Source organism: Falco biarmicus, chromosome 4 (assembly GCF_023638135.1).
Source record: "Falco biarmicus isolate bFalBia1 chromosome 4, bFalBia1.pri, whole genome shotgun sequence".
In the NCBI taxonomy this organism is placed as follows: Eukaryota; Metazoa; Chordata; class Aves; order Falconiformes; family Falconidae; genus Falco; species Falco biarmicus.
This window is the reverse complement of record NC_079291.1, coordinates 50961982-50979509: the sequence shown is the minus strand read 5'-3', so window position 1 is coordinate 50979509 and position 17528 is coordinate 50961982. Positions and strand designations below refer to the sequence as shown.

General features: G+C 41.2%; 1 protein-coding gene across 4 annotated transcripts in view; it reads right to left on the bottom strand.

Annotated features, from left to right (window-relative positions):
- Positions 1–17528, bottom strand: part of DIP2C (disco interacting protein 2 homolog C) — a 325231-nt gene that overhangs the window by 141356 nt on the left and 166347 nt on the right. For 2 of the 4 annotated variants that reach the window (XM_056336759.1, XM_056336760.1), the window contains exons 2-3: positions 6885–6956; positions 4213–4380 (exon numbers count right to left, since the gene is read on the bottom strand). In XM_056336759.1, coding sequence (XP_056192734.1) covers positions 4213–4380; positions 6885–6956 — 240 coding nt within the window. The remainder of the gene's footprint in view (positions 1–4212; positions 4381–6884; positions 6957–17528) is intronic. The other 2 variants (XM_056336762.1, XM_056336763.1) reach the window with 1 other exon arrangement.

Here is a 17528-nt window from a genome sequence, read left to right as displayed (position 1 = left end):
TCCCATCAAATGTGTATCTAAGTAATGAATTTAATGGATAAGCCAAAGGAGATTTAAAATGTGATACTCCTACCCAAAGATATCCAGGAAAGTAGAGCCACTTTATGCCAGACAAATCTGAGGAAAATGGAATTTCTGATTAGATATGTTTAATTAACCACCTTTTCTTCACAGGTGTGCTTTCACACTTCCTCCTGCACTTGGGTCTGATTTCAAACAATGCACATACTTCAAACCGATCTTCTTCTTTGCTGATTACAATCTCGATCTTGCCTTCCAGCATTTCCTTACAAGCTTTAGCTATCTTGGGCTTCTTTTTTCTCTCCATTATCTCAGTGATGGCGGAGATCACATTACAGCTCCAGTTCACATGCAATGTTTGATTTCCATTTTTATCTAGATAGTCCCACAGCTTCAGTGTACCATTTGAAGATTCTTTTAAAAGAGTATGTAGGAAAAGGCTACCTACCCCCATAGCACATTCACCAATGTGTTGGTCAACTTACACTGCAGAGAAATTTGGGCAGTACTGTGAATTCCAGCAGTTTCTCATTTTGACAGCAGGACCCAGTTCTTCACATGCCTCCACTGGCTTCACCTCCTCTGCTCCATCACAGGCAAGCTTTATTCCAAGGCATATTTCCTTTCTACCCTCTACCACTCACCTCTGACTGAGCCATCTTTTCTCACCCCTTTGCCAGATTTTTAGAATGACATCTTCATGTTTCCTCCTATGCCCTTATGTTTCACAGATGGTCTCCATGAACATCAACAGATATTTCATAGAAATTCTTCAAATCCTTTGAAAAACACCCCGACTCCAATGTGTGTTAAAAATATCCTCTCCCAAAAAAAAAATCACGCTGAGTGCTGAAACCACTACCTACATTACAAACTGATTTCATTGTGTACTCATTTCTTTCTTTACACCTGCTTTTTTGCCTTACTGTTAGGGTGTAAAGTCTTTGAGGGAAGGTATTTTTTGCTGTGTTTGAACAAGATTTAATATTTTGAGGTTTTACAGCAGGATAGGAAACAGAGGTGCCATCATAAAACAAAGAATGCATAAAACTGGGCTCTCAGTCAGCATGGCAAAAGCAAAGATGTAACCATCATACTTTAAGTGATGGCATCAAGGGGTAGTTTCTCAGATGCTTTCAGAACCTAGGCTCTGCAAGGCATCCACCAATTCAAACCAAAACTCTTTTTTTAAAAATAAGACTTACTAAGCATTCGTCCATGTGCCATAGTTTCTCATCTGCGAAACATCTGTCACACTGTCTTCAGAAATGTGTCCATGAGTTGTGCGAAGCATATGCCTTCCACAGAGACCCATGTTCTCAACAACACATATATGCTTTGAAATGCCCCATCGTGGTTATCCCTTGATAAGATCTTTAAGAATTAGGAAACCAGATGTGATAGGAATACTCAGTATTATTAATAAAGTGAATACATGAGGGGTTTTTTTCAATTCCAGAATCAAGCTTTGTTTAAACATTTCCTTGCAAACTTTGCAATCCAAATAATGTTGCAATCCAAATGATGTCTGTGGAAGAGAAAATGAAATTGTAATCACCAGGTTTACTTTGACTGCCCAAAGGGCTAGCAGCAGGAACAGCTGAAAGCAAATGTATGCACGCATACACACAGAAAAGTATGCAAATGTATGCACACATTACATATATATAAATATATGTGTCTTGTTAATAACAGAGGTTATGAAAATCGGCTCCTGCAATTCTACAGAAAATTACTTCTTCATACGGTAAAGGGATCTTCTGTGCAAATGTATTATCTTCTCTGCACTGCATAGCCTGAAATCTCCCCGTGCTTGTGCTGTCGGGGCTCCAGCAGCAGGAGATGCAGTGATCTGTCTCTAGGCCTGTGAAAGCAGCAGCAGGTGCCTTTTAAACACTGCGTCTCACAGGTTTATTAGCCATAATAAATAAAGCACTGGTGACTGGTCTACATGGTTACACTACAAATAGAGCTACACTGGTGGTACCAATGATGGGAAATTACAGAAAGTAATCTAGTGTAGACACAGCACTTGATTAAGAGAGAATGAACCTCCCATGTCTAAGCTGTTAGAAGCAAAGCTTAATTGATAACAACATTGTCTCTGTTCTGTGATTATTCAATCACATTTCCTGGCAAAAGTCTGGAAGCAAACTGGGCAAAAACACAGCTTATGGGGGATGCAGGTAATTTAGTTATTTTTTCATCTAGGGAGGGTTTCTCTTAACAGTGTGCATGCAGCTGTCCACATGTTATCTTACCCAGAACTGACTGATCTAATCAAGACAATCTTCAGAAAGATATTTGCAAATAAAAGCCCGTTTAAGTGGTTATTCTTGCAGCTCTTGGCTGTCATGGCTCCTCTACAGAGGCAGTAAGAGAAAGGTCACAGCACAAGAGAGAGTGGGATACATGTGCAGATATAAAGTCCAGAATCACTATTATTTTTAGATATCTGACATACGAGTAAACTGAGAAAAGAAAACCTACTCGGCACACAGAACATCTCCAGCTACAAACTGAGATCCTGAGAAGGCATTCTGAGGAAACAAAGCTGTACCTTTTCTCCCTAAGTTAAAGCAGGTGGGGATTTAATGAGAAAGAAAAAGGGGGCTCCCCTTATCCTTTCTCCCATTAACACTGCCAAACACAGCATATCCGTTCCGGATTTCTGGATGTTCAACAGCCTGAACGGAACAGTACAAATGTCCTTTGCATATGTGCAGTCTGTGCAGCATCTGGATGTGACAGGCCTATTGTGCATTCACTGCAGAGTCAACCTGCAGATGTGCAGCCGATCCAGCATGTCCCCTGTGTGTCACACTTGCTGCACGTTTGCTGTACTCTCTGGGATTGTCCTGTCCAAAACAGGGAGCCTACGAGTGAACTCACATCACCTGGCAGAGTATCAGCCGCGTCGTTGCCCAGCTTCACCTTTCATTAACCCCATTACTGAAAAGTAACAGCTCTCCCTTTCTAAAATGACAGCATCCCAGTGAGCACAACAAAATGACCATGTATGTATGCACGTTTATATACATATATAGCCAACCCTTCTACTGCCTACATTTAGCACTTAAGTGATTTTATATCATTAATTCTGTTAAACCTGAAATTGCAATTTAATCATTCCCATTTTGCAAAAATCTTAGGCAGAGGAAGTTAATCATGTCAGATTGAGAGAACCTGACTTAGAGCCAGTCCCGTGTAAGAGGAGAAATACAAACACCACAGTCAGAATCCAATACAGATCTCTCCCATAGTATTACATCAAATTGGTTTGAAAATGAGTGGGGAAGGTTTCTCAAAGGGAACATCTTTTTACAGGTATGTCTTGTCCTGACAGAACTGCAGATCTTATCTTCCCTCTAGCCATTTCTTATACCATGTCTGGACTGCCTTGTGGGAGCGTGGATAAGCACACAGGCAAGAGTGTGATATCGTCCATGTGTCAACATGGCTGGCAAGAGAAAATCTGGGGTCTTGAGGGGCTGTGAATCCTCTGCAGCCTTGCTACAAACCCAGGGAGTAGGAGCAGGCTGCTGGCCACCAGCCTCTGGCCACCCCCAGCAGGCAGGACGGGTATCTGCTGAGGGGCACAGCTATGCAGGCAGGGCTGGGCTCACACCTTGCCAGTCCACACTGCAGACACGTGGCCCTGCGGAATGTTCTTGCTCCAGCCTGCTCTACCATCCTGATGCTTGTTTCTAAAAGTCAGCCTGCTTCAGAATGGTTTGGATGTGAATGGAGCTCAGGCAGGAATCTCTACTTGAAAATAGCATGGAATTAGGGGTGCTTAGTTTTATAGCTTCCTCCAGATTCTGGTAGGCTCGGATCTTTCCAGAGCCCTGTAAAAAGGCAGTGCCAAAAAGGGAATTAGAAACACATGCCTTCCTCTGTTTTGCCAGTTATTGTTTGAAACCTCCTCTGACGCATCCACCGTATGGAAGCTAGAGAGATGTTAACATTCAAATGACAGTAAGAAGGACCGTTCCTTCTCCCCTCCCATCACTGCACTCCTGGGCACACAGAATTCGGTAACGGCCTTCCAGATGTTCTCCTTGGGTTGTCCTGATTTGTCCCTGGCAGCTCCTGGTCTATCATATTGATGTAGGTGTCTACCAGAGGCTTCCAGATGAGGCACGGTTACAGACAGATATGGACTGGAAAAGATACATTCATTGTGCTCACCAAACCGAAAATAAAAGAGAGGCCGGTTTCCTGCTGTGCTGGCTGCTCTCTCTCTAGCGGCCGCTTCCCGGATGTCACAGACACCAATGTTGGCAGTGCGGAGCACTCTTCTGGCAGCTCCTTCACTGTGTTGCAGTCTACACCGTACCGCGGCAGCTCCATTCGCTGCTGTAACAAGTTGAAAAAAACTAATTAATTCAAGTTTAGTTTTTTTACATTTGTTACAGCAACGAATGGAGCTGCTGCCCCCATGCAGTAGAGCACACACGCACACGCACACACAGACACCACAGGACACTCACGGAGCCAATGCGGGTCAATGTTCCACTCTGCCAACATGGGCGTTAGTAATGTTAGCAAAGGTGCAGCGAGGGCTGGATGTCCCAACAGAGGGGAACTGCCTTTGGATTTCCTTTAGTTTGTTGAACACCATCACAGAATGCAAATCCCTGCCCTTCCCCAACGCCTCCAATCCCAGCAAAAGCACAGTGTCCATTTCCGTACCGTTTTAAAATACCTCCAAAACATCTACTCCCTTTTAACAGCAAGATCCAAGACCAGCAGAGCTTATAAATTCTTGCAGTTCCCCAGCAAAACAAATTACAACAAAAGTCCAAATGACTAATTGGTCATGTATGTGGTTGTTCAGATATCAACAGAGGCTTACAAAAGGCAGCATCTGTTTTGTTATCCTATTTGTTCTTGGAAAGGATTCACCTCCCCCAACCCCATGAGCAGGGACCTCAAGCCATTCAGATCAGTAAAGTCTTAGAAGGAGAATATCAAATTGAACTGTTTCAAGTTCTGTCCAAAAGGTAACACAACAAAACAAACAAAAAGTACAAAGACAGCAAAGACCCAAGCACAAATAATATCAGTTTCTGGAGGAAAACACTTCAATACAGAAGAAGCAGTGTCTTCCACTATAATAAAATAATTAATTTAGCCATCAGCTACATGATTGAGCTTGATGTTTGTACAAGAAAACAGTGGACAATATTTCAGTACTTTTCCTCTTCATCCTATTATAATCTTCCTTCACTCATCCATATCCCACATTATTAGTGCAGGATTTTCTGGGAAGTGGCAGAGCAGAAAATGTTCACTTCGTCCTATCTTTAAAACAGACCTAAACCAGCTGCATCTTCAATCATGACCTCTTCAAATTACTGAATGGACCCCACTATCGGACTGAGTTACAGAGATGCCTCTGCTTCTCTTTACACCGGAGAACTTTAATATCACTACAGAGACCTTGAAAGATAAACCTCAGAGGGTTCTTCACCTTCTTCCTTTCATCATTACATGCATGATGAATCCTCAGCAGTTTCAGCCATGGAAACAGCTTGACCAGAAGACTATGAGCTTTCTGGGGAAAAAGCTGTATTTTCTTGTGTGAAGGAAAAAAAGGCACAACTGATAGTATAAACAAATACCAGCACCAACTGCACCGCTGTGTTGAGAATTACTGTGAGGCAACAGTCACTCCATAACTCAGTAAACCTAAGTAGGTCTCATGAGAACATACTGTGAAGATATTGTATGTCTGATAGTCTGGTCAGACCAAAAAACACCCAGAAATTTAATAACGGCACCTCTGGTATTCTAATTCTATTGATTTGATTTGTTTCATTCTCTAGTGGCTCCCAATGGTTAGGAAATGTCACAGACACCCTCAAATCAGGCTGGATCACTTCAGAAAACAGATGTGTCTGTAACACTGATCTCTTTTGTGGAGTTCCCACCAGCGGAGCAGACCAAGTGAAATCCAAAGGCACAAAAATACCATTCTGCTATGGAGCTAGCTAATATATGTACACCTGCAGAAGAGAGAACAAGGCAGTGCCTCCACACATGAGCAGTTTAAATAGAAAACCATCAACTCCACCCTAAAAGCATGATTTTGTAAAAGGAGGAGGAAACTGGTTCCCAGGCCTGCAACAAAAACGGGACTCAGAGGAAAACTGAGGCCAACACCAATACCTGCAAATACATATTCAACTTCACGATCCAGTACCTCAGAAGAGTGAAAGAACTCTGAAAAGTTCTTATAAATATTTATGAAAAAATTTCAATGAAGCGATACATTATTAAACTCCGTTTGAAGATATTTTTATACCTTTTGGCCGAGTGCATGCAACCCATCCCTCAACACTGAGACCAAGTACGTATAAAGGATTGGTTGCCCACATGTTACGGGACAAGCTGAACTCTAGGGATGCTGCTGGTCTCTCTAGCATCTTCAGAAGGCAGACCTGGACAGAAAACCCAGAGATGTTGGAAGGTATCAAGCTCTGAAGTTCTCTTCCACTCTTGTGTATGCCTCTGTTCAGAAAGCTTTACTTGGCTGAGGTCTTAATGAGTTAGGACATTATGTTTTCACCTGTATTTTTGGACTGCTTCTAACAAACAATGCCTCTCTAACAAGCCTTGGCTGACTTTATTATCCAGACATGACTGCCAAACCCACAGCAACGTATGTAAAAAATGTACGCACACATCAAAGCAGACATATATATATATAAATACACATAAAATGGATGGAATAAGCTTTTTCTGCATAAAATAGCTTTGTTTCTGCCACATATATTTCTTCAGAGATGCAGATTTTTATGGTGGCAACTATCAGTACACTTGACATCTTCATATATTGAAAGCATAGATACACGTACCGGGAGGCTGTGGCAGGTAGGCCCCAATTAATTTTGATCTCTTCTTTTCATATCCCTTCTGTGTGATGTCACCTGCCAAGAAAAGAAAATGAAAATCAATAAGACGTGGATAAAAACAGTATCTAGCTGTTTAATGGCAGCACCATCAGCTTAGCCACCACTGCACTGTTTGTCTGTCTTGACAATTATAATGAACAAATGAAAAGCACAATATGATAATTCCTCCCAGAAAGAACTCATCTACGCCAGAGCCATTCTGACAAGTAAATACCCAGCCTTGATTAATTCCAGCACTGGAGTCCAGTGGCACAGAGTTTTAAAACCATTTTGATATGCTGTTACACAAGCTTTCAAAAGCTACAATGACCTTCATTAGGTTAATAAACAATGGATTACACAGAGTGCGGGGGCCTGTGGTGGCTGGCAAAACACATCACTGATTAGCATTTTCTATCATTAATGGGATTTTTCTAATAAAGCATGTAAGGCACAAAAGACTTGAAACTGCTGCTATATCATTTCTGCAATATAAATGTTTTAGCTGATTTCTAAACAGTACTGAGAGGAACAAAACCAAACCAAAACAAATCTATCACAGATCTGCTAGAAAATAGTACCATACAGACTCTTTGTCTGACTTGGCAATTAGATCTCCAAAAAAATTTTGGAGACAAATGTCTGAATTTCTTAAGTTCAATAATACATTACCCTTCACTGTGTCTGCAATTTCCTCAGGTAAGTTTCTTTTAATGTAAAGATTAAAAAATACTTTTCTGTAAAAGCTTCCTAAAAAAAAGTGGTGGATAATTAGATATGTTAAAAAAACCATATAACTTCAGTCTTATTAGAGTTCAGGAGAGGTTTAGCACCAAAACTGGGATACAGTCCTGGCTCTGGAGCTTTAGAGCTACCTTTAATAGTTCAAATAGTTCTTCAAGTATAATTCAAGTATCCAGATTCTTCTTTCCAAATACGTGAACACGTGTGCACACACATAAAAGTATGTATTAAATTCAAGACAAGCTGCTTGGGATGCTAAAAAGAGAGATGGGGTTGACAATTATAAGATCTTTGAAGTAACACTGTACTCCCTGCCCTTTCAATAAGCGTATCTGCTACTGTGAGACTCAATCACGCTGTTATCGCTCAGCTGCAACGCTGGACTTGTGTTTGTAAAACGTTGAGGGCTTAGGAGGGCAGAAACCACAAAAAGAAGGGGAGCTTTGGCAGTAATGTCCTGCTAGACACAGTAATGCATTCCACCCCTGCGTTCAACCTTCACCTAAAGAGACCATTTGCCAAGAGAATGACATCCTCATTTCAATCCCAGCCGCTTGGGTAAACGGATGCTAAATTAGCACCAACGTACAGATAGAGCTTCCTGTGGGCTTGTCTGAAATCAGTAATTACATTAAAATGTCTTCCAATGTTCCTCGATGAAAGACCTTTTCTTGGGGATGGTTCCAATAAGCAATAAGGAGGCAAAATTCTCCAAGCCTCTCTGCCAGTGTCCTGAGCCAACCCCTCACCCTTGGTTGAAAACAGTGCTTAAAATAACACCTATCCTCTTCACTACCATATCTCAAACTGCTCAACAAAAGAAGTCCACTAAAATATCTGTGTTTTTAAATGATGGAAGTGAGAGTGAAGCACTGCAAGTGATAACTGTCCCATATTTACCCAGGAAAGAAGTGGCAGACTTGGCAAGAAGACCTAAACCTTTAAAGTTCAAACCCAGTGACTCCTGCAGCACATTTATTCCCATTTTAAATACTTCTGGCATGTGTTCAAACTAGTGAAACTCTCCATTGTAATCACCACCTTCTCACAAACCAGACAGTAACTATAGATACCATTTCATTAAAATGTTTTAATGAAAAATGTGTTTACTTCTATTTGAAAATTGTAAAATATGGACAAAATGATCTTTAAAAGTTTTGCTAAAGAAATTACCACTGATTTCCTGTGTTCCTCAATACCAAATTCTTAGGTATTCCAGACGTATCTCAATTCGAGTAAAAATTTGGTTTTCTTATTTTATTATTGCTCTTTAATGAGAACAGAGATGTCCTATGGAGAACCACAGCTCCATGGTGGTACACGCAAGTTGGTAATGCCATTTTAAATAAGAAACTGTTATTAAGAACAGGTGCTTAACTACCGGCTCCTCTTCCACACACATGGTAGTACATACACATGGCAATCGGTGTCTCAAGCTATACATTCTAGACATTGTTCGTGCAGCCTGAATCCATTCGTGCAATATAAGATTTGTCCACTACTTTCTAAACCTATATTGTCCTTAATGGGAAGAAATGCAGAGAACAAGCAATTTCTTTGGCACCGAAGTGGGAAAGATAAATATCAAGTGTTCTCTCTTGTCAATACTAAGTTTTCATTCAAGTTGGTATCCAAACTTACTTTTTTGAAGTTCACCACATAAAGGAATTATTCTGAGAAGAAACAATGGTGACTTCTTCCTCAGACCACTGTCTCCACCAAAAAAATCACCAAAAAAATGATTCTTTGAGACAATTTAATATCCAATTATTTCTACTCCCAGGAGCAAGCAGCCAATTCATTTAGAATTAACACTAATCTTTCTATAATCATGTCCATCATTGCCCTGGTAACCAAATCTAAAAAAAGCCATGTAAAAGAAAAATAGAAAATCACCAGATTTTCATTGTAGTATCACTGTTACCATTCTGAGGTGGAAGGAAGACGACTGCATCATGTAGTCTGGGAAAGTACTATGTTTTATTGATCAGGATTAATGGTATTTGTACCAATTTGTATTTTTTCAGGTAGATTGACTTCAGGATACCAACAGTAACTGATTAACCATTAAAATATTAGTACAACATACCATACGCAAAACTATTGCATTTCAAAGCTCTGTTGAACTCATTGTGTAAGCTCCTACTATACAATTAACACAGCTCACCAAAAGTTAACTGAGCTTAAACTCTGCCTTTATCATAAATTACCATTCACTCACTTTTCTAAACACAATATTAAGACCTTTGGTCTATGTCCTTCATTCCTTTGCAAACTAATGCAATAATTTTAGAAGTATCATCTGAGGAAAAAAAAAACCTCTTCAGCTGTCAGTGCAGCTAGATCATGTTCATCTACAGTACAATATTGAATTTGGGCTTGGCATTTTGGAGAATATCAACAGGATTACAAGAACTACACTTCCTTGCAATGAAAACAGAGGATTTATGCTACAATTCTGTTTTTCATTAACACTTCTTCTCCTAAAAAGCCAGCAGACTCTCGGGACGCTGCATGCATTCAGAGTCCACCTCTAAAGACAGGAGGGAAAAGGGTCTCATCCACAACATCCTTTGAGCAGACAGTACATGCTGGGTTTTCCATTTATTACATGAACAAAACGCTCAAAGCCCCTGCAAATTTAGACCTCCTCGTTGCATCCTTCTCTAGCTTTCCTCTGATGGCTCCTTTGCCTGCTTCTGTGTGGTATCTCTGAGCCCGGTGGTGATGCTGCACAGCCCAGGTCCGGGAGAGACGCCGCTGTGAGCAGAGGACAAGGCTGGCAGTGGGTTCAAGGGAAAAGGCCAGGCCACGGACTGAGGTGAAGAAAAGACTCCAGCACCAGGGATACGCAGGAGCAGGCGGCTGCAGGGAGCTTTGGGGATGGGTCTCCCTGGGACAAGGCACCATGACATAATGCTGGGCAGCCAAAAGGTGGCACCTCCATTCAGCAGCTCCCTGCAGCCCTCTGCTCTGCCCGCCTGGCTCCTTCCTTGGCTCTGGCCCCAGCCCCTGGCCCTGGCTCTGCTCCCAAGCACTCTGCCCTGCTCCGCTACTGCTCAGCTTCATCCCACAGCTGGTCCCCAGGCCCTCCTCCTCCTCACTCCCCTCCCCCCAGCTGCACACTCACTTCACTGCACCCAAGGACCGCAGCCTTCCATCTGCACCAGCGCTCTCCAGTTTTGTTTTTTTTTTTTCCTCTGGACACGTCGTTCTTCTCCGCCTCGCCTCCACTAGGGATCTGATGGGTTCCCACCCTCGGAGGGCCACAGACGTGCACTCTGGAGGGTACTGTGCCGGAGGGTCAGCGGGGAGAGCAGAGCACAAGCCCTGGACCCTGAACTCACCAACAATGAGCAGATTTCACCCTGATATTTCCCCCATCTATATTTCAACTTGACTGTCAAGGACTGCTCTGTAACAGGCAGGCAGTACAACAAGCCTCCTTCCACAAGACCAAGTTCATTTCTTATTTCTGCTCTTCCTGAGACTCTGCAGGCACAGGAGGGAAAAATGCCCCTTCTGCAAGGGAAGGGACAGGACAAACGGAAGCCCATCCAACCCTCCAAGGAAGAAGGCTGCCCAGAAGAGCAGAGTATGTAACCAGCGCTCTGTCACTCTGTAATCCTACTGCCATCTCTCTTTATTTGTGATTTGTGCCCCTGTTTCTGCAACTTGCCAAGTTGCAGATGGCAATGCTCTCCTACAATCAGCACTCACAAACAAGTATTTTGTAGCTATATTTAGCAAAGCAGCTCTGTGGTGCGAGTTCATTCGACTACGCTCACCACAACTGCTACTGTTTGCATTATACCCTCCATTTGCTTTGAAAATTTACTGTATTTTTCTCTTTCCTTCAACAGTGTTGGATTTCTGCCTCTTTACAAAGACAACGGGGACAAGCAGGGGGAGGCAGGTCACAGCAATACAACCACAGCACATGCTCATCACAAGCCAGGAAGGAGAGAGAGCCCCTTGGGATACTCCATGTTGCACAAGACATTTTGAGGAGTAAGAAATGCCTGTAAATGTTGAAGTCGTTCCTATTACCCTATCCCCTTTCCTGGCCCCTCCATGAGTCAGCTCCATCCATTTGTATTTCATGTCCTAGAATGATCATGGAATCACACCTTAAAATGAAAATAGTAAAAAGGCACATTTTAAGTAATCAGCAAAATACTGACTTTTTAGCTTTTTGTTGAGGAGAAGGTTATTAAATGTGAAAATACTTCCACATGAAAAATATCTGTACATTACCACCCTCCTTTAAAGCATTTACACTTTAAAAGCTGAGCAGCTAGAAATGCTGGTACCACAGACAAGCAAGGTGCTGTGCTACTTTTGTGACAGTAAAATGCTTAGAGTCAATATAGTATAAAAGTTTCCTTTTCAATTGAAATATAAATTAGCTGATCTATTATCACGCCCTGAACACAAACATGTCCAGTCCTGATGGACTGCTACCATGATATAGGAAGTAAATTAATTCAAGCTAAAGATAACTGCATTATACCTGGGGGAAAAAAACATAACCAAACCCAACAGAAGAAAACTTAACACCAAATTTTTCCTTTTTCCTGGAAGATGCCAGCACTTCTTAAGTGATCTCAGTCCTTTAGGACACAGCACAGGTGCAAAGCCAATGATAAAACCAGGGACTACAATCACCTTGCTTAGCGCGGTGAAAACTCAATTTCATATTCAGTGATCTCGAAGCCTGACTGATGCTGCTGGTTTTTGCTACACATGTGTGTTTTGAAATGAAAAGTCAGGCTGGGACTTTGAATTAGTTTAAGGCACTTACAGAAAAATTCACCACAGGGAATAACGCAATCAATAACTCCTCTCAAACACAGACTAACACCAAGCTCGCCGGTGAGTGCCTTTCCTTTGCCCATGATTTTCTGCCCTCTAAAGATTCAATTTTCTGTACGACTTGTTTATTGCTGATGACTCAAATTCAGTGTCAGCATCTTGGCAGGAGGGACTTGAATGAAACAAAGCTCCTCATAAGAGAACTGTGACTCATTTACTTCTCCCACTCATGATGCAGACAGTCTCCCTGTCTGGTCTTCCAAAAATATGCCAAGAGACAAAGGATTTCATTTTGGATGGTGCAAGTACAGAGATCTCAAAACCGCACAAATACATCTCATGTAACACGTACATGAACACAAAAATATCTATCAGGAGCCACCTTCTTTTCCAATGTCTTTTAAAAAAGATGTTTAACCTCATCAGCAGCACAGAAAACTACTCAGAACTAAGACAAAGAAACAAACGGTAAACTATGGCACCGGGCAAAAAAATTAATGTTATCCCACACTTCAGTGCAAACAATACCATAAATTACAGTACTGCTCAAGTGCCTGTTAAGAGGAGAATGCTGTAGCTTGAAGGTTTCAATGATAATATTATCCACATATAGCTGAATTCTTTTTTTTTTCCCCCAAGGATACATTTTGTTCCTGTATGTCACAAGCAAAGCAGAATATGGCTGAATTTCAATGACAGATAAGGAAGAGTGCTCCATGTGTACTTTACAGCTTATAATGCTTTCTAAAGTGGCTTCTAATTCAGGAAAAAATATTTAAACAGATTATGCTGTTAACAGATAAGGTAAACTATATTGGCACTGCTAAAATAAAAGATACAATGTCTTCTGAATGTTGAAAGTATTACTGTTCAAAATCGGTACTTTCTTCCCATTCTTTTGATAGACAAATATCTGTTGCATAATCTGCGAAATTCTTAAGTTTTAATTCAAATTTTACATTTTTAAACAAGTGAGTAGTAAATCAGTTTACATAGAAGACACTTTTGAGTACCTCCACCCTGAATCCCAGAGGACCCCTTGAGTTCCCCCACTTCCTTTCTGCTCCCAGAGTCTTCAGCACATTTTTCCAATACCCAAAATACTCCCGGGTTTCAAAAGAAAGAAAGTAAAAAAAACCTCCTCCAAAGAGAACCCCAAAACTCCTAATTTAAGCTAACGAAAACAATCCTGAGGATTTTCCGACTCAGACGTTCTCCCTTTCGGCCGAGCTGGTGTGGCGGTGGGCAGGGAGCGGGTGCGCAGCCGGAGACCCCGCGCCACTGAAGCCAGTTGACCTGTGCGGTCCTCAGCCACACCGGGGCTCCCCAGGAGGGAGCATCTCTGCGGCACAACTTTTATGGCCTGAAATATTGTAAAGTAAACAGAGGCTGGCTGAACAGTAAGGGTTTCCATTCTCAGAGTCAAGAGTTTGTTTCGTTATTTAAAGCTTTAACGAACACTTTATAAGATGAAAGCAATCCTTGCCATTTTTGGAATTTTATGGTCGTTAGGACCCTTCATAATGTTGTTTTCCTTCCTTTATTGCTTTATAAGGCTTATAGGGCACCCTTGAAGTGTATATCCTTTTTGCAGCTGCTGGAAGCTCATCTTTCATCTCTCCACTCGCTTTCCTGCTGCCTATGAGGCATTTGCCTGTTCCAGTTATTCTCCCTGTCTCTAACACAGACTGTGCAGAGTCAGATCTTGCTCAAGATAAAAATAAAACACAATTCTGAAAAGTATGCCTAAGGAAACAGTCCTGATAAATGTTATTTAATAGACAGGCCTGATATTTCAAGTTATAAATGTTCCCTAAAGAAAGATAATTACAGCAATAATTCCACTTATCATTATTTAGAATTTACAGTTCACAGCAAATCAAACATTTCCATAAATGCTGCACTGTGCTGGGTACTGCAAAATTGTGTCCCGATTTTTTTCCCAGCTCTGAAAATGTCTGGAAAGAAAAAAAAAAAGAAAAAGAGGAGGAGGAGGAATCCTAAAGGAGGAACATATAATGGATGTATGAAACAAAATCGAGAATACATTATCCGAACCAATCTGTAAGCACATTTGCTCCTTTGGACAGAAAAATACACCCAGGCTTTCCAGAAGGAAAAACCTGCAATATCGAAGTAAAATGATAAAATTGATTAACAGGCCAATGTCTTATTCTGCCAATTCTCTAGGAAACAGCCTATGAAAAAAACTCTCCTGCTTGTGCCTTTGTATTTTTTAACTATTTGTTTTTTCACTACTTTGGCCATTACTAAGTTTAACCAAAAAGTCCAAATGGGTTAACCTTCCTGGCAGAGAATGCAATTCTTCCAAAAAGCAACAGATTTCCAAATCTGTCATCCATCATTGTGCTTCCAGTATTTTGATACAGCACAGTATGACTGCAGCGCTCTTCCCAAATTTCATGTAAAAATAGAAACTGGAATTCCTATTTTCATATGCTGGGAGAGGGGGAAAAAAATGGCTTTTACCTGATGTATTGCAACTTTTTCACTTTTGACTGGGGTTCACATAAAGCTTTTGTGTTTGAGATTAGTTATGCTAGTCAACAATCAAAGTGTTTCAGCACTACCTAAAATAATTTTATTTTACCGTAATGTGGGTTATTATGTTGATTGAAAAAAAACCCCAGGTATTTAGAGCAGTTGTACTACAGTATTAGAGCACCAAAATGTCCAAATATCTTCCCACAGTTTTTGTAAAAATAGAACCTCTTCTGGGCAAAAAAAACCCCTTCATGCAAATGCAAATTTCCATATACTTTGACAGCTGGATGTAAATGCAGAAAAGCCCAGATTTCTTAACTACCAAGGGGAAACTGAAGCAGGAATACTTTTTTTCAAACAATTATAAGACTGCTAATGGTTGTGGAAGAATATTGAGAAGTTGTAAGTAGTTGTGAACAGGGACTTGAATTACCATAATGACTATGCTGAGTGACCATAATGTCTTTAAAAATGCATCACTTGGGAGACCATCGTGCTCAATAATCTGGTCTACCATTTTAGTACATACATGACACATACGATTTTGATTAATTAAAAAAACATAATCATCTATGAAGGGAACATAAGTGTCTTCCATAACAATATTCACATTTTTCTCTTGAAATGACAGTGGTTAATTTACTAAGTCCAGTTAGGAAGTTACTTCCTACTGCTTTAAGTCCAACCCCTCAATCACAAACTTCATCGCCAGTGCTCAAGAACCATAAATGCCTTGTGCCCAGAAACACCTGATACACCTATCATCTGCTTTCATATTTCCAACAGCTGAGACACAACCCTAACACAAGCTCAGAGTGCCCAACCCTAATTTGTTAAGTGATGCTTGAGGAAGCCTCCAGATACCTACAAGTTCTGATAAGCAATCCTCCCGAGAACCTAACTCGCACCGCTGTTACCTCTCTTCCAGTCCCTAGGAACTCCGGTTCGCTTCTTAAGCTTCCAAACAAGAGTAAAATAACTTTACTTAAAAAAAAAATAAATCTTAAGCATGGAAACATATTCATTTTAAAAGCATACAAAAGGGAATAACCCCCTCAGGCACCATGTTCAACATCCTGCTCTGCAGGAAGAGCAGATCAAAGCCAACATCCTTCGAGTGATGAGCACTCTAGCAACAATGTTCACCAGTTGCTCACATCTTCTCTGTCTCAGCAGATTTTTAACATTTCTGTGCAAAACAGGACTACTTTATTTAGAGTTTTCTTCTTAGAATGCCCTCTGCAAGATGGTTAATGATGGATTTACTTAAGAGGCAAGATGTTGCTCCAAATCTCCTCTGGAAGATAAACGTGCTCTAACATGTGCATTGAATGAAGACATCTTCCCCAGTTGTATTTTGTGAGATGGGCTGCAGATGGTCCAAATCATAAAGTAAGTCACAGAGTTTTCAAAACCCACACCTCTTTCTACAGTATTTCTTCTCAGATTTCAATTACATTCTTGCTAAGATGGCTGTGATGGTCCCTAATGCTATTTGCCTGGAAACCAAGGTTTCAGCAAGCAGAAGAGCTCTCACAACTTAGACACAGCAAGAATTAGCATTCAGGGGCATTTGACGGATCTAATCAACATTCCCTGACCCACAGCCCAACAAATCCAAAACAGGTACAAAATTGTGTTACCCTTCTCCCTCTCACGCAGTTGAAAAACAATTCTGGTGTTACTGGTAGACACAGAAAGCACTCCACTCAGGAATTTCTGAACTGTAATACCACAGCACATACATACTGGTGCTGACTTTCGAAGAAAATCCATTCATCATTTTGCATCTCGGAACTTCACTTTAGCACAAAATTACACCCCAGCTGCAGAGCAAATGCTCTGAATTACTACATCTGTCCCACTGCAGGTCAGGGGCGAACTGCCGACCGGTGAGACAGAACACGGAGGCTGCACACAGAATAAATGGAGCCACCTGCAAGTGATGCCTTCACTGAAGCAGCATTGTAGGGGGAAGGACTATACTTTTATTCACAAACCTCACTGCTCACTTTCACTTGAGGAAAACCTGACCTGCTGTTTTACTAACCTTATCCTTCAGGAGGTCTTAAAAGGTGTCATCAGACGGGTACATGGCAACTTCTGGGTCACTGAGTCCAGCCCCCTGTACTGCAGCAGAGCATGTCAAACCCTTACAGAAAATAATCCACTTCCATCCGGAACTAAATTCAGCTGGACTCAACTTTTTATACCAAGATATTATAGCACCCTCTTTACCTTTTTTTGCAATTTTCCCACTGGTCTGCATCTTTTCATCTTGAAATAATTCTTTTCCACCCTCTCCTGTACGACAGGCTTTCCTGGCCTCCATGTAGACAAACTTCGTTTGTCTAAAAAAGTGAGTTACCTTAACAAAGCAAGAGTCTTGATCACACCTGTCTTGTGCAACCTATCTTATCAAAGATAACTCAGGTTGTACTTTATCAAGTTTTCCATTTATCTCCTTGTCTTTCTCTACATTGCCTTCAAAATGCATCTGAAGTACCCCATTCCATTAAAATTATATGTGTGGCTCAGATCACC